A 26,272-nucleotide genomic window follows, 5' to 3' on the forward strand; every position below is an offset into this window, starting at 1 on the left:
ACCCAGAGAGTGGGAGCTGTCAGAGGAAGTGATGTGCCTCATCAGGCACAGGTTGGGCCTGATGAGGCCGTGCATGGATATAATAGCAACCTTCCACAATGCCAAGGCCCCAGAGTGCTTCAGTCAGCAAAGGAAAGAATAAAAAACATAAGAAATTGCCATGCTGGGTCAGACCAAGGGTCCATCAAGTCCAGCATCCTGCTTCCAACAGAGGCCAAACCAGGCCACAAGAACCTGGCAATTACCCAAACACTAAGAAGATCCCATGCTACTGATGCAATTAATAGCAGTGGCTATTCCCTAAGTAAACTTGATTAATAGCCATTAATGGACTTCTCCTCCAAGAACTTATCCAAACCTTTTTTGAACCCAGCTACACTAATTACACTAACTACACTAACCACATCCTCTGGCAACAAATCCCAGAGCTTAATTGTGCATTGAGTGAAAGAATTTTCTCCAATTTGTCTTAAATGTGCTACTTGCTAACTTCATGGAATGCCCCCTAGTCCTTCTATTATCCGAAAGTTTAAATAACCGATTCACATCTACTCGTTCCAGATCTCTCATGATTTTAAAGACCTCTATCATATCTCCCCTCAGCCGTCTCTTCTCCAAGCTGAACAGCCCTAACCTCTTCAGCCTTTCCTCATAGGGGAGCTGTTCCATCCCCTTTATCATTTTGGTTACCCTTCTTTGTACCTTCTCCAATGCAATTATATCTTTTTTGAGATGCGGCGACCAGAATTGTACACAGTATTCAGGTGCGGTCTCACTATGGAGCGATAGAGATATTATGACATTTTCCATTTTATTAACCATTCCCTTCCTAATAATTCCTAACATTGTTTGCTTTTTTTACTGCTGCAGCACACTGAGCTGATGATTTTAAAGTATTATCCACTATGATGCCTAGATTTTTTTTTTCCTGGGTGGTAGTTCCTAATATAGAACCTAACATCATGTAACTACAGCAAGGGTTACTTTTCCCTATGTGCAACACCTTGCACTTGTCCACATTAAATTTCATCTGCCATTTGGATGCCCAATCTTCCAGTCTTACATTACAGGAGGACCTTGCATCACAATCCGCTTGTGATTTAACTACTCTGAATAATTTCGTATCATCTGCAAATTTGATAACCTCACTCGTCGTATTCCTTTCCAGATCATACATATCTATATCTATATAGAAAAGGACCGGTCCAAGTACAGATCACTGAGGCACTCCACTTTTTACCCTTTTCCACTGAGAAAATTGACCATTTAATCCTACTCTCTGTTTCCTGTCTTTTAACCAGTTTGTAATCCATGAAAGGACATTGCCTCCTATCCCTTGACTTTTTAGTTTTCTTAGAAACCTTTCATGAGGGACTTTGTCAAACTCCTTCTGAAAATCCAAATACACTATATCTACCGGTTCACCGTTATCCACATGTTTATTAACCCCTTCAAAACAATGAAGCAGATTTGTTAAGCAAGATTTCCCTTGGGTAAACCATGCTGACTGTGTTCCATTAAAACCATGTCTTTCTATATACTCTACGATTTTGATCTTTAGAATAGTTTCCACTATTTTTCCCGGCACTGAAGTTAGGCTCACTGGTCTATAGTTAACCGGATCACTCCTGGAGCCCTTTTTAAATATTGGGGATACATTGGCCACCCTCCAGTCTTCAGGTACAATGGATGATTTTAATGATAGGTTACAAATTTTAACTAATAGATTAGAAATTTTGTTTTTGAGTTCCTTCAGTACCCTAGGATGCATACCATCCAGTCCAGGTGATTTGTTACTCTTTAGTTCAGGGGTCGGGAACCTTTTTGGCTGAGAGAGCCATGAATGCCGCATATTTTAAAATGTAATTCTGTGAGAGCCATACAAACTACAACCCCCCACCCTCCTAAACCCCCCCCCCCCCAGGACCTACCAAATTAATTTACTACAACCCCCAACCATCCTGCCCCCCCTCCCCAAGACCTGCCAAAAGTCCCTGGTGGTCCAGCGTGGGTCCAGGAGCGATCTCCTGGACTTGGGCTGTCTGCTGCCAGTAGTCAAAATGGCGCCGACGGCCCTTTGCCCTCACTATGTCACTGGGGTCGACCAATGGCGGCGGTAGCCCCTGTGACATCGTCGACGGCCCTTTGCCCTTACTATGTCACAGGGGCTACCGCCACCATTGGTCGACCCCAGTGACATAGTGAGGGCAAAGGGCCGTCGGCGCCATTTTGACTACTGGCAGCCGACAGCCCAAGTCCAGGAGACTGCTCCTGGACCCCCGCTAGACCACTAGGGACTTTTGACAGGTCTTGGGGGGGGGGGGTCAGGAGGGTGGGGGTTTTTGTTAGATTTTTACTTTTTTATTAAAGATTTGTCTGCAAGCCAGATGCAGCCATCAAAAGAGCCACATCTGGCTCGCGAGGTTCCCGACCCCTACTTTAGTTTGTCAATCTGGCCTACTACATCTTCCCAGTTCACAGTGATTTGGATCAGTTCGTCTGACTCATCACCCTTGAAAACCATCTCTGGAACTGGTATCTCCCCATCATCCTCATTAGTAAACACGGAAGCAGAGAATTCATTTAGTCTTTCTGCAATTGCCTTATCTTCCCTAAGAGCCCCTTTAACCCCTCGGTCATCTAATGGTCCAACCGACTCCCTCACAGGTTTCTTGCTTCGGATATATTTAAAAAAGTTTTTATTATGAGTTTTTGCCTCTATGGCCAACTTCATTTCAAATTCTCTCTTCACCTGTCTTATCAATCTTTTACACTTAACTTGACAATGCTTATGTTTTATCCTATTTTCCTCAGATGGATCCTTCTTCCAATTTTTGAAGGATGCTTTTTTGGCTAAAATAGCCTCTTTCATCTCACCTTTTAACCATGATGGTAATCGTTTTGCCTTCCTTCCACCTTTCTTAATGTGTGGCATACATATGGACTGCACCTCTAGGATTGTATTTTTAAGCAGTATCCATGCCTGTTGAACACTTTTAAACTTTGCAGCTGCACCTTTCAGTTTTTTCTATTTTCCTCATTTTATCAAAGTTTCCCTTTGAAAGTTTAGTGTTAGAGCTGCAGGTTTACTTATTGTCCTCCTTCCAGTTATTAGTTTAAATTTGATCATGTTATGATCACTATTGCCAAGTGGCCCCACCACCGTTACCTCTCTCACCAAATCATGCGTTCCACTAAGAATTAAATCTAAAATAGCTCCCTCTCTCATTGGTTCCTGAACTAATTGCTCCATGAAGCAGTCATTTAGTACATCCAGGAACTTTGTCTCTAGCAAGTCCTGATGTTACATTTACCCGGTCGATATTGGGGTAATTGAAATCTCCCATTATTATTGCACTGCCAAATTGGTTAGCTTCCCTGATTTCTCTTAGCATTTCATCATCTGTCTGACCATTTTGTCCAGGTGGATGGTAGTACACTCCTATCACTATACTCTTACCCAACACACATGGGATTTCTACCCATATAGATTCTGCTGAGCATTTAGTCTCTTGTATGATCTTTACCCTGTTGGACTCTATACCGTCCCGGACATAAAAGTGCCACACCCCCACCAAATTGATCCTCCCTATCATTGCGATATAATTTGTACCCTGACATAGCAGTGTCCCATTGGTTATCCTCCTTCCACCAAGTCTCTGTGATGCCAATTACGTCAATCTCATTTACTGCTATACACTCTAACTCTCCCATCTTACTTCTTTGACTTGTGGCATTGGCATACAGACATTTCAAAGTGTGTTTTTTGTTTGTATTAACAACCTGCTTTTAAGTTGTTAGGGATAATTTGGAAATCATTAGCTTTGGTGACTTTTTACATATAGGCACATGGACTACGTTTGCTTTTATTGGAACCTCTGTTGGGATGCCCTAACTCTCCTGTTTCATTAGTATCCTTCAAGGATACATTTCTCTGAACCATGCACTGCTGAGTGACTTAGTTTTGCCTTGGCCGACAGATGCCCTTCTGTATGTGTTTCCACCTTGGCCGTTGGTGGGCAAGATCTTGGGACGCATAGAGGTCCATCCAGGTGATGTGATTTTCGTTGTGCCAGAGTGGCCAAGGCGTCTGTGGTTTGCGGACTTAATCAACCTAGCAGTGGACGGTTCGTTACGGCTTGCTCATATGCCAAATCTACTGCGTCAAGGCCCCGTTTGTTAGATCAGGCAGATCGCTTTTGTCTAGCAACTTGGCTTTTGAGAGCGAGCAATTGAGAGTTATCTGGAAGGTGTCATTGCTACCCTCTTCCTATCTAGGAAGACTTCCACATTCTTGGCGTATGTGAGTATGGAGAGTTTTTGAGGCTTAGTGTATGGGACAGAAGGTGGATCCTATGCGAGCCTCTGTGGTGTATATTTTGGCATTCTTACAGGAGGGTTTGGTTAAAGGTTTATCCTTTAATTCCCTCAGGGTTCATGTGGCGGCTTTGGGCTGTCTTCGAGGTAAGGTGGGACATTTGGACATGGTGTGTTTTCTACGAGGGGCGATGTATTTGTGTCCTCTGGTTCTGAAGCCTTGTCCTTCCTGGATCCTTAATGTAGTCCTTAAGAGCATGTGTGCGCTTCCGTTCGAACCTTTGAAATGAGCTACTATTGGTGGGGGGGGGGGGGTGCTCTTGCGCTAGACCAAGATGGCCACCTGAGAATTAGCTCCGAGAGATCTCACTGCTTTGCTAGGGGAAATCAGTGATTCAGGTGAACTTTACATATCTGCCGCCCGGCACACTTTTTCTAGTCATGGCTACTAATAAAACTGGGAAAATAGAGGCTGCATTTGCGGCTTCTGCTGGGAGCAAGAGACTGAAGCAAGATCCACCTACTCCCCGACAAGGCCTCTCCACCCAAAAGTATGGCGTCAGCAGAGTTGGTTCTCGCCGAACTTAAACAATTTAAAAGACATTCTTCAATCTAATATGGATAACACCATGGTGATTCGATCAGATCTTCAGCTGATGTCCTCCCAAATTGAGAATCTCAAAATGCACCTAGACGATACAGACACCCAGGTTTCCTCCTTGCTACTCACCACGGCACCGCTTACTAACTTAGTTAAGGAGGTGGATCTATCAAATTGGAACTGCTGCAATAATGTCCAGCTTCTAGGCGTTCCCGAGGGCACGGAAGGTAACGACATACTGCAATTTCTCACTCAAATGATTCCTACCATCTTGCAGATTACATTTTCTCTCCCGTTCGAGCTAGAACGGGCTCATCGCATTCCTTCGCGGGTCCTCCGAAATTCTAAATATCTGAGGCCCATTATATTTAAGGTCCTCCACTATCAACAAGTATTGCAAATTTTTGAAGTGGCCAGAACCAAATCGCCTCTCAATTATAAGGGGTCGTCTATTTTATTTTTTCCTGACTTAGCAAAATCAACCGCAGCGAGGCGTAAAGCCTTCTTGGCGCTGCGACCCAACTACACTCTCTGGGTGCAAAATTTGGACTATTATATCCCACCATGATGCGTGTTACCTGCCACAACCAAACTAAGCTTTTCCACTCTCCTTCTGACTTAGAGGAATTTCTGCTTTTGTTTGAAAAGGCACAAGAGATGGTTACCTGAGTACTGCTCAACGGATAATGCTTCTCTAATCCACTACACTTGGACAAATCTCCAAACATACACCTCTCATCTATCATCTTAATTTACATTACATCTAAGGTATATAGTTTGATCCCAGTTCGCCTGCAACTCGTCCTTCCTTCGGAAAATTCCTATTTCTACATAATAGGTTTAGGAAGGACGTCTTAGATCTTAGTTCAATTCTAAGCATATTTGACTGTTACTGTTTCACATTTTACGATATCTCCCCCATGTTCTGCTTTTTTTCACTTTTTATCAACTAGTCTTGTGAGTGAACCTCAGAATGCCTTTGGTCTGCCTTGGGACTCTTTTCTTGATACATGGTCTGCTGGTGACCAGTCCAGGCGCAGACTACTTATTGCTGGCATTTCATCCATGTTAATTCTAATTTGTTTTCTTCCCCTTCCACACTGCTTCTTTTTTCTGACATATGCCATGTTGGCTTCCCTTCTTCTTGTTTTTTTCCCATGGATCCTACAAATCTGGAATACAAAGTTATTTCTCTGTGACCTACATGGCTAACCAGACTTCTGCTCTTGTTGGTATATTCTCAAGATGGCGTCCACCGTAGATTCGTTCTCGTCTCACTGAATGTTAATGGTTTATCACATCCTATTAAACGCAAGAAAGTATTGACCTATCTGCATTCACTTCAAGCAGACATTGCTTTATTACAGGAAACTCACCTTTCTCCAACAGAAACTCTCAAACTTAAGCAACACTGGGTTGGTCAAGTATTCTTCAGTCCAGCGATGCGTAAAAAGAGGGGTACTGCGATCTTATTACACAAACGTTTGGATGCCGTTGTGGCACATCAAGCTGCTGATATAGATGGTAGATGGAATCTTATTCAGGTTAATATCCATAAAGAACTTTACACTATTCTCAACATATATGCGCCCAATGCGGATCTCACATCCTTCTTTCATGACACCTTTGCACAGTTACTATCGGTAGACTCCTCTCAGTGCCTCATAGGTGGTGATTTCAACCAACCGCTAGATCCTCTTCTCGATAAGAAAACAGAAGTGCAGTACACCAAATCAAAGGCTACTCAAGCATTGCAACATCTTATGTGTCAATTCGGATTATCTGACCCTTGGCGCTTAAAGCATCCTACAACAAAGGGACTACACCTTTTATTCTTTTCCTCACTCTTCTCATTCACGTATAGACTTCTTTTTGACTTCACACCATCTGGTACCTCGAATCACAAAGACGCAAATCTGCCCTATACTGATCTCTGACCATGCTGCAATACTTCTCAAGTGCACTCTACAATCGCCTATCTCGGTGGATAGGCAATGGAGATTCAACTCCTCACTTCTATCGGACCCTAGCATCCTGGAACTGATAAATAACAATATAGCAGAATATTTTCAACTTAACTCCACCACAGATGTTACAGCAACCACCCTATGGGAAGCTTTTAAGGTTATGATTCGAGGAACTATTATTAGCTACTCTATCCAGTATCGCCGCTCTCAAGCAGCGGAGTTGCTTACACTCCAACAAACTCTTGAAGCATTGGAGCGGGATCACATCACTCGTCCCACCTCTTCTTTACTCTCCCTACAGAAAGTGAGATATCAATATAATCAACTCCTCAGTTCTCAATCCCAGATTCATCTTTTCCATTCGAAGGCACAATATTATGCTGGAAGTAACAAGTGTGGTCACCTTTTAGCTTCATATCTTAAGAAAAAATCTGACCGGAAACGCATTGTTAAACTCATTTCTTCCACTGGTCAGGCGGCCACCACCGATTCCGCCATATTACAAATTTTTAAGGAGTTTTATGCTTCCCTATATCAATCGGAAGTTAGTCCATCTCAGGAACAGATGCAGACCTCTTTCTCCTGCCTTTCTCACCCATCATTGACTGAACAGATAAACCTTCTGGATGATCCAATTACTGAGGAGGAAATTAAGGTTGCCATTTCGTCTCTCGCCTCTGGGAAAGCACCCGGACCGGAATGATTCACTACGGACTTTTACCACGCTTTAAAAAAACAAAAAATCTCTCACCTCATTTACTGACTTACTTCTCTTCTATTCTCCTTAAAGGTCATTCTTCTCCTACCTTTATGGAAGCTTGCATAGTGGTGATTTCAAAGCCAGGTAGGGATGACACAAATCCAGCTAATTATCGCCCTATCTCTCTTCTAAATGCTGATTACAAAATATATTTACAAAGATCCTGGCCACGGATTATCTAAGTTTATGGGCTCATTGATACATCCTGATCAATCAGGATTTATTAAACGTCGTCTCATTGCTAATAATACACGTTTATTCCTACATATTCATGAGCCTCTTTTCTCCTCTTCCATTCCTGCTGCTGCTATCTCTTTAGATGCGGAAAAGGCCTTCGACCACGTCGAGTGGTCCTTTGTTAGCCACACTCCGCTGGTTTGGAATTGGGTCTAATTTTATAGCCTGGATACAATTTTTATACCATTCTCCTAAGGCCTTTCTGTATGTAAACAATCAGAAATCTCATTCCTTTCACACTTATAGAGGAACATGTCAAGGTTCTCCTCTTTCCCCACTTCTATTGAACTTGGCTTTGGAACCACTGCTATTTGCAATCCGTCAATCCCCTTCTATTGAAGGAATAAACATTGGATCTAACACTTTTTTTTAAACTATCAGCATATGCAGACGACGTTCTTTTGTTTCTCGCTAACCCTGATGCCTCTCTTTCACAGTTGTTTGACTTGATCTCTGTTTACTCTGCGATATCGGGGTGTAAAGTAAACTGGCATAAAACTGAGCTTCCTTCCTTTAAATTCTCGGGCCTCTCTATTGGATTTCTCTCATCACCCCATCCAAAAGGTCACTAAAGGGCTGAAGTATTTGGGCATCCAATTCTCTCAAGACCCGTATATGACAATTTCCCAATGTGAAGCTTCTATCCTTCAAGCAGGTGCGTGACATCCCTTTACAATGGTCTCCATTGCATCTCACTTGGTGGGGGAGATTAGAATCAATTAAAATGGTTCTGGCCCCCAAAGTTACCTACATCTTATCCATGATTCCCTATTTTTCTCTGGAGAATTATATCAGCAAGTGGACAGACTTTTGACTCTATTGTTATGGAACAATAGAACACCTAGAATTGCCCTGTCCAAATTGAAAGGTACAAAATCTGAAGGGGGGTGTTAATTTTCCTGATTTTTACGCTTACCATCAGGCTTTCATACTACAACAGGGCTTCCACCTTTTCACTCCGGATAATCCCCATATATGGAGAAACCCCGCTGGGCCCTTATAGAAGAATATCGTATCACCCCTGTACCTATCCACTGTTTCCCAGGTATGTCTCTTACTCCTACTCTCATGACCAACCAAATTTTGAGGTCACTCCGCAGAGCTTTGCAAGAATTTGAAGCGCTTAATCCTCCTCATGTCCCTTCGTGGTGGAATTCTCACCTAACTCCAATATGGCATAATCCCAGAATAAAAATTGCTGGCCACCCCATCAACTGGGCTACATGGCAGGATAAAGGAATTTGGTTTCTTTCCTCTATTATGTCTGACGGCATCATATTACCCTTTCAACAAATCAAGGATGGTTTCCATCTCCCTCCTACTCAGTTTTATGCCTGGTTGCAATTGCGCAATGTTTTGCATGGTCTGAAGGGGTCAATGCAGTTAATTCATAAACCACCTTACCTACTCACAGTTTACCTAGAGCAAGGCCGTAAGGGTCATGTAGCGTCTCACTTATATAAAATTGTAAAAAGCCTCTCACTGCATCACACCTTCAAGAAATTACATCCCAAATGGTCCTCTGAGCTTGAGTTGAACCCCTCTGATAAGATGTGGGAATACCTATGGGCCTCTTCTATTCATACATCCCTATCTACTAGTATTACACAAACATCCTATTTCATTACTCATAGACCCATTTGGACTCCATGGAAGTTACACAAAGTTGGCCTCCTCCCTACATATAACTGTTGGTCCTGTTCCGCCAGTCAAGCAAATATAAGCCACATGCTTTTTTACTGCCCATTTGTACAGACATTCTGGCAACAAATATGGTCCACAGTTTCTAATATCCTGGCCTTACAAATACTGATTACATATTCTCTCATAATTTTAAAAGGGGCCCATTCTGAAGTAAAACTCCCTCTATCCCATAGGCGATTATTAGATTTCTTTCTAGTTATAGCTTTGCATAATATTACGTCTGGCCCTTGAGAAAACTTGCCAGGAGAAGCTTGGTTACTCGAAGGCCGTGATTAACAACCTGCTCCGAGCACGCAGGTTCTCAACATCTCTGGCATACATACGGATCTGGAGAATATTCGAAGCCTGGTGCGAGGACTGCAGGATACTGCCCGCGGAAGGCTAAGATCCTCATAATTCTGGAGTTCCTACAGGATGGTATGAAGAAGGGGTTGTCATTCAACTCCCTCAAGGTCCAAGTGGCAGCTCTCTCCTGCTTCAGAGCCGAGCTCATCCGGATTTGACCCGCTTCCTAAAAGGGGTTAAGCAACTTCGTCCATCCCTAAAGTGGCCGGTGCCCCCATGGAACCTCAAACTGGTATTAGACTTCCTAGCAGGGGCTTCCTTCAGACCAACAAAAGTGGTCTGTCATTACGCCTCTTAACATTAGACTAGTTCAGCTCGTCACATCTCCAAACTACAGGCACTATTCTGTCGGAACTGTTCCTTAGGTTCACTCCTGGAATCATACAGCAGCGCACCATCCCCTCCTTCCTACCGAAAGTGGTTTCCAAATTTCATTTGAACTAAGCCATCTCCCTACCATCTCTGGATGAACATGGACTCGGAAGACTCTCACCTTCTTCGTCATCTAAATATCGGCAGACTTCTGGTACGATACCTGGAAAGATCGGAACTGGTGCGCAAAATGGATCGCTTGTTCGTTCTCCACAGTGGGAAGAATCAAGGAGAAGCAGCCTCGCGGGCGACCATAGCTCGCTGGATCAAGGAAGTAATCAAGGCAGCCTACATAGAGGCAGGAAAGCCCTTACCACTGCAGGTTAAGGCTCATTCTACTAGGGCCCAAGCAGTATCTTGAGCAGAAACCAAGCTGCTGTCGCCCGCTGAGATCTGTTGAGTGGCGACATGGTCCTCCTTACACATCTTCTCCAGGTTCTACCACCTGGACGTTCAGGCCCGAGAAGACGCAGCCTTTGCAAGGGCAGTACTAAGTGGGCCACGGGCAGCCTCCTGCCCTGTCCGGGAGTAGCTTTTGTACATCCCACTAGTCCTGAGTCCATCTGCTACATGCTAGGAAATGGAAAAATTACTTACCTGATAATTTCGTTTTCCTTAGTGTGGACAGATGGACTCAGCATCCCGCCCACAGCTGCCCCAGAGAAGGAGGACCTCGGAAAGCGAACCTTGAGACTAAGCAAATACGGGTAAGCGGTTGCTTACCCCTAGTTCAAGACACCCGCAATTTGTCCAGTGTCTGCATTAATTGGTTGAGTGCACTGGCGGTCTCCAGTTTTTGAAATCAGTTTGAATCAGTTCAATCAAGTTTAATCAGTTTTAATCAAGTTAATTAAGCAAATATCTATCCACAATGGCTTTTGAAGAGAATACTGAAGAGCTGAGCTCACTGCAGGGGTATATCTAAGGTGACATCAGCTTCGAAATCTGACTCAGTCTCCCATCTGTTAGCAGAAGAGCACATAACCCACTGATCCTGAGTCCATCTGTCTACACGAAGGAAAACAAAATGATCAGGTAAGTGATTTCTCCAATGTAATTTAGAAAAAATTATTACTTAAAGATGCAGAGTTTTTTAAATATTTTGAGTAGCATTTTCCAAGAAATTCCCTGTAAGTGTCTCTTTCAACTATTCTCCCTACTCCCCTGTCTCCTTTCACTTTGCACTCTCAGGCCCCAAATCCTCCACCTGCCACTACCTCTTCTCTCCTACTCTGGGCTCAAACCCTTTTCTATTCTATCTGCACTCCCAGAGTTTGACCCCTCTCTCAGTACTGCCCCTCACACAGGCTCCCTGTCGTTCCCCCCCCCCTCACACCCAGAGATACCCTTTCTCTCTTGTACACACCCCCCCACAAAGGTTCCCTATGTCTCTTTCAGCCCCCCCCACCACACACACACACACTGGCTCTTTCTCTCTCTCTCTCACTCACACACACACACACACACACAGGCTCCGTCGCTCACAAACAAACTAACACCCTCGCATTATACATAATCCCTTTTTCACACACACCAGCTCCCAATCTCTCACACACACACACACTCCTTCACAATCTTCATATAGGCTTTCTCGCTCTCGAGTATCTCTAGTACCCACACCCATGCACCCTCACACATGCTCTCTCTCACCCCCCCCCCCCCCAGGCTGACAGTCTTACAAATACAGACTCACTCTCACCGGAGTCTGCTTCATCGTTGCTGTGAGCAGGACGGCCTCCGCCTGTGGCACGCCAGGGCCTGCTTCATCTTCGCCGTGAGCAGAATTTGCGCAGGAGGGGAAATTCTGTGCTCCTCAGTAGTGGAAAATTCCCCCAGGACTAATACAAGCAACAAGCCATGCTTTGGCAAAAGACTACTGACTTCCCCTCTGCTGGTCCAGCCTTTAAGGTAGTGACATAATAGAAGCAGCTTTCGCAGTCTTCCTCCATCTGTTGGTGGGAGGGAGAATCCCACAGATTACTGGTCTGTCTGGACTCCAGGAAAGCCAATTAATATGTAAGACCTAATTGAACTTTCCAAGTACTTAAATGTCATAGGGATCAACTGTCATTTTGATCCTTCTTTGCATTTGCTTACATAGTAAACCTCCACGCTTGCCTCTAGTATTTTTTCATTTGTCTCTCCACATACTGTAATTAATACACTACAGTGTATTTTCTCTGGCCAGAGGAACAAGATATGTTCTTATATATTGGTATATACAAAATGTTTTGAGATCAATATGGTGTGGTACAAAATACAATCAATAGTAATTGTGTGATGCTTTTTTAAGTACCTGCAGCAAAGTTTATTTAAGTGGTAGTCTCTTGTTTATAGCCAGTATTAGATAGAAACTGACACTAATATCTCTAGACAGCTAGTGCTTATAGTCTTCACATGCCCCTTGCATAGTATCTAGGAAAGAGGAGAGACTTGGTATAATTTTCCTGGCATCTATTGAAGCTAGAACCTAAAGAACAGATTATATTGCTTAGGTTTCAATAGAATAGCATTGTTCTAACTGGTGGAGTGTGGACAGTGGTATTATCATAAATATTAGCTATTTGCCTACACTTAACGCGTATTTAAACTGAATGGCATTCATTCTTCTGCTTTGTTTACTTGTTGCAGTTTTCATTTATAAAACTTGTGTTTTTGTTCACTGTGCTCCCAGGGCGGATCAGGCTCTGAAGGTGATGGAATGATGCATCGGAGAAAGAAAAGGAGGACCTGCAGTATGATGGGGAACGGTGACACTACATCTCAGGATGACTGCGTGAGCAAAGAACGCAGCTCCTCCAGGTGACCCTGAAGTCCAGAGCACCATATTCCATGACCTTGGACATAGGCTAGGCAAGCCTGGTAGATACATGGCTTCAGAATGAATGTCAGGCTAATCTGCCTGAGCAGAATCTATGGAAAGTGGATGAGGACAGGATATAGAGACCACTTGGCTTAGTTCCAGATAGGGACTAAGATGCCTTTGTCTCTAACAGAAGAAAAAACTGATTTTATATTTTATTCCTGCATGTGTACTTTTTTTTTTTTTTACTTTTTTTAATGTAAAAAAAAAATAAAATCCCAGCAAGCTTAAGGTATTTTATTTCATTTGATTGCACCACAGTCGCCCAGTAACATAACATATATAACTTTTGTCAAAGTTTCTAGAAACTTTGACTGGCAGACTGAGCATGCCCAGCCTGCTGCTATTCACGTGTCCACGCAAGGTCCCCCTTCAGTCTCTTCTTTTCCGCTGTTCAGTAGCCTCGCGGTTGTGGAACTCCAAACCCTTGAAAATGTCTTCATTTTCTTTTTTGGGGGATTTTTTCCCTTTTCTGCGTCAGGTCCCTCTCGCGGCCAAGTGCCCTTGGCTTTACTATCGTTATTAGCAGTCTATTCCCAACTCCCGCTTCTGGGTCCCGTCTGTCATCGATCGTGTGCCGGCCTCCTTTTTCGATGGCGTCACCGGATTTTGACAATGCCCCCAGTGCCCACGGACCATGTCCATGACGGATCCGCATGATGTCTGTATCTTCTGCCTGGGGCCTCGCATACATCAGAGGGTGTCGTTTGTGCGATCAAATGACCCTCCAAAGGGCTTCGTGCTCGCATGGATAAAATGGAGAAGTTTTTGGCTCTCCAAAGCCCTCCACTTTGGCATTGGTGTCTTCTATGCCAAAGGACCGCGGGGAATCATCCTCATTCCTTCCCCTGGTGGTTCCACTCATCAGTACACCTAAGGATCGTGAAGAGGGAGATCGATCCTCTGTGGTCTCTCCCTCCCCCCCCCAACCTCGGGGTCGTCATCGTCCTTGGCGCCGGGGAAAGACCGGGCCGAGCACCGGAAACCCAGGAAGCGTAGACACAGTCACCATCCCAACACAATTCCGGTTCCGGAGCTGCATTGGCGGCTATCGAGCCGCCATCAAAGAGGCACTGGCCACCGGAGGCCCCATCCTCCAGTGCCCCCAGTAGCTCGTGGCGTTCCCCACCGGCAACGGTGCTGGGCGTCATGCCCCCTCAGGCTCCCTCTGAGGGTGTGCGTGCGATGCCTTGTTCCCCTCCTTCAGTCCTTACTTCACAGGAGCAGCTGGACCGCAGGGTGCAATCGGCGGTGTTCAAGGCCCTTCAGAGCATCGAGCTGCCGGCGCCACCGGCCCCCCATACCAGTGCCCGAGCCTCCGTCCGCTTCAATATTCGCACCCCTGCTGGAGCGTCTGGACATCCTTCTTGGCGCCCTACAGACTCAACCAGTGCCCGAGAGGCCCTCGATGCCTTCCACCGGGAGCGATCCCAATTCCCGGGTCTTCCGAGGAGGATGAGGCTGCGAGGACCGGGCGCCCATGACCACGGTTCTCCAGGCTGCTTCTGGTTCCCTCCAGCGTACCACAACTGATGCCCAAGGGCCCATCAATGCCGTCTGTGCTCCCACGGCCCTCTGTGCTGTTGGGGCCCGGGCCTAGCGCCCCTCCCAGGCCCTGCCCTCGGCGTCTGGACCCTAGTGAGGAGGAGGGCCCATATGACCCATGGGGCAGTGACTCCTCCGATGCATCATCTGAGTTCTCCAACGAACCCCTCTTGGAGCCTTCCCCTTCAGAGGAGCGGCGCTGCTTCCCGCTCAAGTATCTGTCGTTTCACAGCTTTGTAAGGGCCATGGCTGAATCCTTCCCCTTCCAGCTCCTGTCAGAGGAGGACTCCCATCATAAGATGCTGGAGGTCCTCCAGTTCGATGCTCCAAAAGAGATTGTGGTGGTGCCGGTCCACGACATCTTTCAGGAGCTCTTCCTCCATATGTGGGAACACCCGGTGTCGGTGGCCCTGGTGAACAGGAAAGGTGATGTGACTTACCTGATTCAATAGGCAGTGGGCTTTGAAAGTCTGCACTTACCCCATCAGTCTGCAGACACTCCTGGACACATACTTCTGCCCCTCCGGGGTGTGAACATAGGGAGCTCAATGGCATTGGGAGAAAAATGTTCCAAGGGGCCATGCTGGTGGCCCATATCACGGCCTACCAGCTGTACATGACCGCAACCTGTGGAAGTAGGTCCAAGAGCTTGCGGAGAGCCTCCCCTGGCAACAGCAGGAGTTTCTCATGGCCATTGCCACGCTTGGCCTTGAGGCTGGTAGACACAAGGTCAGGTCGACCTACAGCATCTTTAAAACCGCAGCCCACCTAGCCACCGGGGGTGTCCGTGCCAGATGGCTGGCTTGGCTTAGGGCCTCTAACTGGAGCTGCAGGACAGACTTGCAGACCTCCCTTGCATAGGAGAGAACCTGTTTGGGGACAAGGTGAAGGAGGTCATGGCGCAACTAAAGGATCAGCATGATACCCTTCTGCAACTCTCCGCCAGCCCCTCTGAGGCCCCTTCTACCAGGAAATCTTCTAGGCTGAGCTCTTACAAGCTCTTCTATCGGCCAAAGAAGTACTTCCCTCCAGCTGCCTGCACCCAACCACCCCAGCCCAGCCCCAGAGGCCGTGGCCGGCAGCAGCGGATACCGAGGGCCGAACAGACCCCGTCTGCCGGCTTTTGACTGGCAGCGAGGGGGCACGAGCCAAACACCGGTTCTCATGGCGGCCGATCCTCCAATCGGTGGCAAGCTCCTTCACTTCGTCAGCCACTGGGAAGCAATTACTTTGGACCGGTGGGTTTTCTCCATTGACTGCAAGGGCTACCGCTTGAACTTCAGCAGGCTACCAGAGACTGCTCCCCCATGTCCATTGTAGGGTTCATCCAACCATCAGGTCATCCTCCAATCGGAACTTTCCGCCCTTCTAGTGGCGGGTGCGGTAGAGCTGGTTCCCCGCGAGCAGTGGGGACATGGCTTCTACTCGAGGTACTTCCTCATTCCAAAAAGGAACAGTGGCTTGCGCCCCATTCTCAACCTCAGGGCGTTGAACCGCTTTCTCTAAGAGAAAAATTCAAAATGGTCTCTCTGTGCACGCTGATCCCACTCCTCCAAGGAGACTGGCTGTGCTCCCTCAACTTGGAGGATTATGCCCACATTGCAATTGTCCCCAGCCACAGGAAGTACCTCCTTCCAGGTGGGGACGGCACATTTGCAGTACAAAGTGCTGCCCTTTCGGCTGACATCAGCCCCATGCGTCTTCACAAAGTGCTTGGTGGTGGTGGCTGCCCACCTCAGGCGTCGCTCTGTCCACGTCTTCCCATACCTGGACGACTGGCTGATACAGAGCGATTCTCACTCTGGGGCCATGAATGCCCTAGCCTTGACGGTCAATACCTTACAGACTCTGGGATTCGTTATCAACTTTCCCAAGTCACATCTCATTCCCTGTATGTACCCGGATCAGTCCAGACACCTGGGTTTTGCCTCCCCTCCAGCAGATGAAGACAGAAGTTTTTCAAAACAACCCTGCCATATATACCAAGGTGCCACCCACAGTCCCTCAGTCTTACTCTGTCTCCAGCAGATGGTGGAGGTGCAAAACCCAGTCTCTTCTGATTTAAAAAAAAAAGAAAAAAAAATAGGGAGTCAGGAATAGTAAGTTTATCAATTTTAGGGGCTTGTGTTCCTTTAGTTGTTTTAAAATTAAAAAAAAAAAAGGAAGCTCGTTGAGAAGGCCTGTCAATCTCTCAGGGGGTTGCCAGGTCCTGAGGGGACCATCCTCCCTGGTCGAGGCAGCTGCTGCTAAGGGTCGAGGGCCCTGTCACGGTTTGAAAGCAGCACTGGGGTGATACCGGGGAGCCCAGCTCACCTACCCCAGCAGGAGCTGTCCAGAACCAAGGGCAGTGATCGGGAAGGTTTGATTTAAAAATAAATAAAATAAACATTCTTCTGCCTTTTGCTGTGCCGGCTCTCCTGTACTTTCTTTTGGGTTTCCCGCCAAGCTGCGCACCCGGTTTTTAATTTTTTTTTTGCCGCGTTGGGTCACTTTGAATTTCGCCGGTCCGAGCATGCCCCGGGGTTCCTCCTGCCGCGCGGGCGTCTCTCATGCGAAGGCCTCTGTGCTCGCAGGGCGGCGAATGATCCTCCATTTCACCTCGGGAGGGTCGGATTCAAGCCCCGCGGTCTGCCACGCAGCTCTGGACGAGCTGCACAGGATCAGCTGAGCGTGGGAACAGTGGCCATTTTGGGGTTGTTTCAGGCAGCCGCGCAGAACACTGTGGGGGAGGGGATTTTACCCCCCTCGCTTTCTCCACAGCAAACTCCTTCGGGGGGGGGGGGGGGCGCTCCCACAGGCCCAGCCTCTCCTATAGTCGAGGATAGCCCTGAGGAAGCTACCAATTCCTCGTCGGACTCCTCCTTTTCTTCGGAGTTCGTGCTGCTGATGCACAAGGCTTTTAAAGCCAAGAAGACAGGGAGAAAGCAAGCTGCGGAGAAGATTTTGTTGCAACCCTCACACAAGAAGTCACGGAAGCACTCTGTATCCAGAGTGGGGGCTGAGCCACCTAAGAGCAAGCGGTCTTTGCGTTCTGGGGAAGCTGAGACGGACTCAGATTCCTCTTCTCAGGCGAATCCCCAGTCCCAGCCCCCAGGGGGAGGGGACAGACGAGAACCCAGACCCTCAGCAAGACTTAAACAGGGGAGCTCAAGTGCTGGAAGGAGATGATCCTAAGGTGTTCACCTCTTTAAGAAAGAGTAGTTGAATCCGCTTATCTCGGCCATTCTGGGGGAATTAGGCTTGGAAGCCCCGCGGCGGAGTCTCGACTGGGAACCATGGATCCAGTATTGCTGGGGTTCTAGGGTCCTGCGGCTTCATTTCAGTTTCATTTCTCGGCGACTGATCTACTGTTTAGAGAATGGGACACCCCAGACTTGGAGTTGAAGGTCAGCAAAGCGATGGACAAGCTATATCCTCTGCTGGAGGAGGCATTGGATCTGTTGAGGGTCCCTAAAGTAGATGCAGCGGTGTCTGAAGTTATCAAGAAGACCACTGTCCCAGTCACGGGGCGACGGTCCTCAAGGATCTGCAAAATCGGAAGTTGGAGCTTCAACTCAAACTTTTTGAGGTTTCAGCACTGGGGGTGCGAGCAGCAATGTACAGTAATTTTGCTCTGCGTGCGGGTCTTCGTTGGGCCCAACAGCTTCTGGCTAATGCCGATCTCGGAGGGTGAGGCTCTCCAGGCAGGTCGTCTGGAAGCAATCATTGCTTACAGCACAATGCTCAGTATGATCTCTTAAGGACGTCCGCTAGGTCCATGGTCTCAGCGGTTTCCGCGCGTAGGCTTTTATGGCTACGGAATTGGGCAGCAGATGTCTCGTCCAAGGCCCAGCTTGGCTCGCTTCCCTTTAAAGGCAAGTTACTCTTTGGCAAAGACTTGGAAGACATGATCCAATCTCTGGGGGAGAATAAGGTTCATAAGCTGCCAGAGGATAGACCTAGATTGAGGGGTTCCTTTGTGGCTCGGGCTCGTTTTAGGGGAAGTAGGAGACCCCGAATGGCTCACACATCCAGGTCTTCTTTCGCCCAGGTTCCAGTAGACAAGTCGTGGTCTCAGCCCTTTCAAGGCAGACTGTTCGAAAGACCCGGTAACTCCCAGTCGACTACGGGAGCCAAGTCCTCACAATGAGATACGGCCGGTCCATTCCTTGGTTACCAGTCGTGGGGACCAGACTATCACTCTTCTTCAAGGAATGGACCAAGCTGACGTCGGACCAGTGGGTCCTCACCGTGATAAGTGAGGTTACACTTTAGATTTTGTACGGCGCCCTCGGGACCAGTTCCTGATCTCTCCCTGCACGTACCAAGAAAAGCGAGAGGCTGTACGAGGCACGCTACAGCGCCTATTGGACTTGGGGGGCTATAATACTGGTTCTGGCCGCAGAACGATGGAGAGGCCGCTATTCCATTTACTTCATAGTCCCCAAAAAGGAAGGTACTTTCAGACCAATATTAGATCTCAAAAGTCAACAGATATCTTCGGGTGCCACGTTTCAGGATGGAGACTCTTCGGTCCGTCATCGCCTCAGTACGGCCAGGGGAGTTTCTGGCATCTCTGGATCTTACGGAAGCTTATCTCCATATCGGCATCCGATTGTCGCACCAGAGGTTCTTCCGGTTCTGCATTCTGGGAAATCACTATCTGTTCCTGGCTCTGTCTTTTGGGCTCACCACCGCTCCCAGATCGTTCACCAAGATGATGGTGGTGGTTGCAGCGCAACTCCGGAGGGAAGGCTTGTTGGTGCATCCCTACTTGGACGATTGGCTGATTTGGGCGAAGTCCGAGGTCCTGTGTCAGGCAGCTATCTGCCGGGTACTACAGCTCCTGCGATTGCTTGGCTGGATGGTCAACCTTGCCAAGAGTCGTCTGACTCCTTCACAATCGTTGGAGTTTCTGGGAGCTCTGTTCAACACCAAGCACGGGAGAGTATTCCTCACTACAGAACGTGGAGTCAAGCTTCAGGGACAAGTGAGGGACCTGTTGTCCATGCGGATGCCCAGGGTGAGAGATTACTTGAAAGTCTTGGGATCCATGATGTCCACTCTGGAGTTGGTACCCTGGGCCTTTGCACATATGCGTCCCTTACAATCAGCTTTGCTGTCCCGCTGGAATCCGATTTCAGAACAGTTTCAGACTCTGCGAGGCTCAGTCTTGACTGGTAGCTCGTCTCGGAACACTTGGAGTGCGGAGTTCCTCTGGTAATGCCCAACTGGACAGTTGTCATCACGGATGCCAGTCTCTCCGGCTGGGGAGCAGTTTGACTGGGGAAGTCTGTGCAGGGGCAGTGGTCCAAAGAGCAATCTCTGTGGTCAATCAACCGGTTGGAGACCAGAGCAGTGACTCTGGCTTTACAAGCCTTCCTTCCACTAGTTCGGGGGAAGACGGTCAGAGTCTTGTCAGACAATGCAACTATGGTGGCCTATATCAATCGCCAAGGAGGAACCAAGAGTTGTCCGGTGGCAGTGGAGACACAACAGTTGATGACCTGGATGGAACAGCACCTCGTCAGCATTGCGGCATCTCACATTGCCGGCGTCGACAACATACAGGCAGACTTCCTCAGTCATCACTATCTCGATCCCGGGGAATGGGAGTTGGCCGACAAGGCCTTTCAGCTCATCTGCGATGGGTGGGGCACAACATGCATGGATCTGATGGCCACATTCAAGAATGCCAAGGCTCCACGCTTATACAGTTGGTGCAGAGAGACAGGCACTGAGGGAGTCGACGCCTTGGTTCTGCCCTGGCCAACGAAATCTTACTGTACGTGTTTCCTCCCTGGCCTCTGATAGGCAAAGTGCTTCGACAAATAAAGCTCCATCCGGCAGAGGTAATTCTAGTAGCTCCGGAGTGGCCGAGACATCCCTGTTTTGCGGATCTTCTCAATCTGTCCGCCGCGAATCCCCTACGATTTCGGGAGTCTGTGGCTCTGCTTCATCAAGGCCCTGTCTGTTTGGAAGAGGCGGGTTGCTTCTGTCTAATGGCATGGCTTTTGAGAGGCAGAGATTGAAGGACAAAGGTTATTCCGACGCAGTGGTGGCCACGTTGTTGAGATCGCAAAAACAGTCTACTTCCCTTGCTTATGTCAGAGTCTGGAAAGTTTTTGAAGCCTGGTGTGGAGATCGAGCGGTGGATCCTACGCGAGCGTCAGTACCAGACATTCTAGATTTCCTTCAAGCCGGGCTCTCTAAGGGTCTCTCCTGTAGTTCCCTCCAGGTGCAGGTTGCGGCGCTAGGTTGTCTCAGAGGTAAGGTCCAAGGAGGTAGCATTGGCGTTACACCCAGATGTGGCTCGTTTTCTTCGGGGGCAAAGCACTTACGTCCTCCCTTTCGCCACCCATTTCCTTCCTGGAACCTCAATTTGGTCCTTTCGTCCTTGTGTGCGCCGCCTTTTGAGCCTATTAAGCGGGCGACTCTGAAGGATCTCATGCTGAAAGTGGTATTTTTGGTAGTGATTTCTTCGGCCCGTCGGGTGTTGGAATTGCAGGCATTATCGTGCAGGGAACCTTTCTTGCGGATTTCTGATTCCGGAGTGTCCTTGCGGACGGTTCCCTCCTTTCTCCCGAATCAGTCGATTGAGCTTCCATCATTTTCGGATTTGGACGGGTCAGATCCTGCTGCGAAGGATTTACGGAAACTGGACGTACGCAGGGCTCTGCTACAATATTTAGAGGTAACAAATCCTTTCCGTGAGTCAGACCATCTCTTTGTGTTGTGGAGTGGTCCAAAAAGAGGTAGTATAGCATCCAAAACTACGATAGCTCGTTGGCTGAAGGAAGCTATCAGTTCCGCGTATTTACTGCGTGGTAAAACGGTACCAGTGGGACTTTGTGCCCATTCTACATGGTCACAGGCTGCTTATTTATTATTTTTTTATTATACCGAGTTTCATGATAGGAATCACATCAACCCGGTTTACAATTAACAATGTGAGTAAAGGCAGAGAGTAACATAGTAAAACATTTCCCAATTCAACGTCACATATAGAATGAAACTTAACAGATATAATAACAATATTTAGGATGTGAGCTTCTTGGGCGGAATATCAAGTCTAGCCCCAGGAAATTTGCAGGGCGTCTACTTGGAAGTCTTTGCACACCTTTTCAAGGCATTACAGATTGGATGTTCGAGCTTCGAATTCCGGGGGATTTGGGAAAGGAGTGCTCCGAGCGGGCCTCTCTGGTTCCCACCCTAGGTAAGTTAGCTCTGGTACATTCTAGGTGTCTGGACTGATCCGGGAACATATAGGGAAACGAAAATTAGTTTCTTACCTGATAACTTTCATTCCTGTAGTACCACGGATCAGTCCAGAGCCCCGCCCGTGGCTGTGTACAGTAAAATATCAGAGTCCGCTCATATAAGATTTTTCTATGGATATTTGTACTACCTTATTGTTTGTTCTACTGGTTCTGCGAATTCTGTTCCCAGTTCGGGGTTTGACTGAGCATTATATTTCATAACTAGTTTATATAGTTCCATTCTGCTTTGACATTACGTAAGACTTGACGGACTGTGCATGGCACCTTGGTTTATATGGCAGGGTTGTTTTGAAAAACTTCTGTCGCCATCTGCTGGAGGGGAGGCAAAACCCAGGTGTCTGGACTGATCCGTGGTATTAGAGGAACGAAAATTATTAGGTAAGAAACTAATTTTCCTATCCGTCTCCATGGGTGGACTTTATCGGTGCCAGATAGGCTTTTGCCTGTGCCGTAACCATTCTGCTCAGGGATCGAGCGGCCGCCATCTATTCACTGGCTACCCTCGTTCGTAACAGGGTGACGGTACCAGCCCATTTGCTACTCTGTCTGCTGGGCCATATGGCGGCCTCAATCCACGTGACCCCCTTGGCCCGCCTCCGCATGAGGGACTTGCGGTGGGCCTTGCGGTGCCAGTGGCGACAGGCATCCCAGGATCTGGCAGCGCCGGTGATGGTCACAGACCCTCTCCACCTCTCCCTAACCTGGTGGGAAGCCCTGCCCAATCTGGAAATAGGACTCCCATTTCAGCCTGCTCCACCCCAGGTGACCCTTACCACTGATGCCTCACCTCAGGGATCGGGGGCCCACACGGAAGGCCTGCATACTTAGGGCCTTTGGACTGCGGCCGAATCCTGCTGCCAGATAAACTTTCTGGAATTGCAGGCGATATGGTACGCACTGTGGGCCTTCCAGGACCGATTGTCCTTATCAGAATGGACAACCAGGTGGTGATGTGGAACATTAGCAAGCAGGGAGGCAAGGGCTCCTTCCCCATCTGCCAGGAGGCGCTACAGGTCTGGGATTGAGCCCTCTCCAAAGGGATGTACCTGCGGGCCACATAACTTGCCAGGCCACCAAAACACGTTAGCAGACCGCCTCAGCCGGTCCTTCCAACCACACGAGCGGTCCTTGAAACCCAGCAATAGCAGCCCACCTCTTCTGTTGCCTGTTTGCCTCTCCCCACAATCACAAGGTGAACATGTTGTGCTCCCTGATCCCGGGGAAGAACCATTCGGCCTACGACACATTCTCCCTTCACTGGGGACAAGGTCTCATGTACGTGTACCCCCCTCCCCAATACCGGTTCTCTCAAGGACTCTGACGAAGCTGCGAGAAGACGGGGGCCCATGATCTTAGTGGCACCCTCCTGGCCAAGGCAGGTGTGGTTCCCTCTCCTCCAGGACCTATCTGTGAGTGCACTGGTTCTACTGGGGACGGCACCCAACCTCCTATCGCAGAACCAGGGCACCCTGCGCCACCTGAACCTCCGGGCACTGGCCCTCACTGCATGGATGTCGAATGCAGGATCCTCCACCCCTTGCAGCTCTTGGATGGGGTGTCAGGGTCTTGATTGAATCCCAGAAACCTTCCACTCACAGATCCTACAGCTCTAAGTGGAAGCGTTTCTCCATCTGGTACAGGGCCACAGGCTGGACCCTTTCTCCTGTCCACTCCTCCACCTGCTGGATTATCTGTGGCACCTGTCCAAGTCCGACCTCCAGACCAGTTCGGTCCAAGTGCACCTCAGTGCAGCGTCTACCACCAGGGTGTTGCTGGGGCACCCATCTGTCCAGCCACTGGTCAGATTTTTATGCGGGGCCTAGTCCAACTAAACCCCCCACTACGTCCGCCAGCGACCCCCATGGGATCTCAACATCATCTTAGTGAGGCTCATGCAACAGCCGTTCAAACCTCTCAAATCTTGTGACCTGAAGTTCCTCACCTGGAAGGTTATGTTCCTGATGGAGATCACTTCCACTCGCAGGGTCGGCCCTGGTTACATGCGCGCGCCCTACATGAAATTCTTCCATGATCGTGTCGTGCTGAGCATGTATCCAAAGATCCTGCCGAAGGTGGTGGCTGCGTTCCACATCAACCAGTCAATTATCCTTCCCACGGCCTTATTCCCACCCAGAGGAACATGCCCTTCACACCCTGGACTGCAAACGGGCACTCGCTTTCTACTCATACAACGAGACACAGACAGTCCACCCAGCTCTTTGTGTCCCTTGACACCAACAGGCTGGGAGCAGCAGTGGGGAAAGCAGACTCTTCCTGAACATGCCCAGATCAGTCCAGACCAGTGGATTGTGCATTCCTACCAGCAGATGGAGTCAGAGAACAAAACCTTTTGGCACTGCTACATAACAGAATGCCACCTGCAGTCCCTCAGTATTTCTCTGACTCCAGCGGATGGTAGAGATGCAAACCTGCAGCCTGTTAGTAAAAAAAAAAAAAAATATTAGGGAAAGTTTATTTATTTTTAATTTTTATATACCGACATTCTTGTATAATATACAAATCATACCGGTTTACATTAAAACAGGAGATGCAGGAAAAAAGTTACCTTTGTCAAATACATTTAACATTAATAACAATGAAAATTGTTAACAAGGGATAACAACTATGAAAAAAGAGAAAGGTAAACAAAAGTGGAAGAAACATAGAAGGTAAAAAGAAAAAAAGGTAGCACCAAGGGGTGCACAAAGGGGAGTGCCCCTTTGTCACACGACGCCAGGTGGAATGGTGCCGATTACCGGCTCGACGCTGGGCTGGATGACATCACAAGGGGGCAGGTCTCATGCTCACTGTTTTTCTTCATAGCGATCTCCATTCACATTTTAAAGCTGATTTTTCCTAGGTTAGGCTAGTTAGTAGTGTAGCTTCCTGAGGTGTTAGGCACCTTCGTGGGCCATCCCTCAGTTGAAGCCGGGCGACCGGGTGGTTGGACACCCCTGCCTGAGTCTTGCCTGCAACGGTCCAGTGTTTCGATAGCCAGGGGCTCCTGGTTCCCTCCACAACTGAGGAGGCTTCTCTCACTCCTTTCCTCAGGCCCCAGGAGTTGCTGTGTAAAGTTTCTTTAATTTAAAAAAAAAACAAAACTGAATGGCTTTCAAAGTAGGCGGAGTTTCTTTTGGGGATGGGCCGTGCTGTTTCATTGGCAGGCCAGTCTGAGTAGGGAGCTCGACCCTGCTGGTCCTCACGATGGCCCGGGGCTCCGGGTAGGTCGGCGGTGGGGGGAGGCCTTCACGCGTGTGCTAGGCCACTTTTTTTCGCGCCGGCAGCTCTCAGAGCAGTTTTCACGCCTGCAGGGAGTTCACTATTTTTAGCTTCTGCAACCACGCGAAGGTTTCCCTGCTTGATTTTTTTCTTTTTTACTGACAACCGTGTGGCTGCTCGGTCCAGTTTATGGCACCCCGACCCAAAATGGGGACCTGCCGCGCATGTGGCATGCTAGGGCAGGCCCTAGACACTAGTTCCCTTTGTTCTGCCTGTTCTACAGGACAGGAGTGAACATCGGGGGGGGGGCATTAGGCAGATAGGGGTTCCGTTCCTCCAGGCCGTGGTCCTCCTCAGTGGGGAAGGCTGGCTCACGGCGGGAGGAGGATTCCCCTCCCATTCTATCTCCGGTGGAGCAGATTTCCACCTTTGGGGACGACCCTGGGCTACCGGACCCTCCTGCTGAGGGGGGGGGGGTACCAATTCGGGGGAGTTGTGTCCAGTTTGTGCTGCTTCTGCACCAGGCATTCCTGGCTAGGAAACAAGCGATCCTAAAGAGAGCAGCACAGCCGGACCCTTTGGCGGAGCCTCCACCAAAGCGGGTATCCACGGGGTCCCCGGACCTCCATCAACCTTCAGGGGCTCGACAGGGCACCCAAGTTGAGGATAGGTGCCAGTCCCGCTTGGGGATACCTCGGGCCCCGGGGTAGATCAGGATCCGGACTCACCCATGATATGGGTGATGGGAACTAGGACGACCCGGACCAGGATGACCTCCCACCCTCGGAGGGCGATGATCCCAGCGTGGTGAGCTTATTTAAGCGAGAGGAGCTATGGCCTCTCATTCCCCAGATCTTGGAGGTCCTGGGGATCAAGGTTTCACAGGAAGAGTCAGATAGCGAAGGTGTTAACCTGGTCCTGGATGGGATTCGGCGGCCGACAACTTCCTTCCCATTGCCTAAGAAGGTCCACAAGCTGGTGATTGGGACTCGCCAGATGCTGGTTTGAATGTAGAGCCATGGTGAAACTTTACCCCCTGTCACGGGATGTTTTGGATCTTCTAAAGGTACCAAAGATGGACGC

General features: G+C 48.4%; 1 protein-coding gene across 1 annotated transcript in view; it reads left to right on the forward strand.

The window, feature by feature from the left end:
* Window positions 1-26,272, forward strand: part of JMJD6 (jumonji domain containing 6, arginine demethylase and lysine hydroxylase) — a 90,522-nt gene that overhangs the window by 58,584 nt on the left and 5,666 nt on the right. The window contains 1 exon segment of the mRNA XM_029600406.1: window positions 12,978-13,105. Within this exon segment, the coding sequence (XP_029456266.1) occupies window positions 12,978-13,105 (128 nt within the window).

The sequence above is a fragment of the Rhinatrema bivittatum genome, chromosome 4 (genome assembly GCF_901001135.1).
Source record: "Rhinatrema bivittatum chromosome 4, aRhiBiv1.1, whole genome shotgun sequence".
NCBI lineage: Eukaryota > Metazoa > Chordata > Amphibia > Gymnophiona > Rhinatrematidae > Rhinatrema > Rhinatrema bivittatum.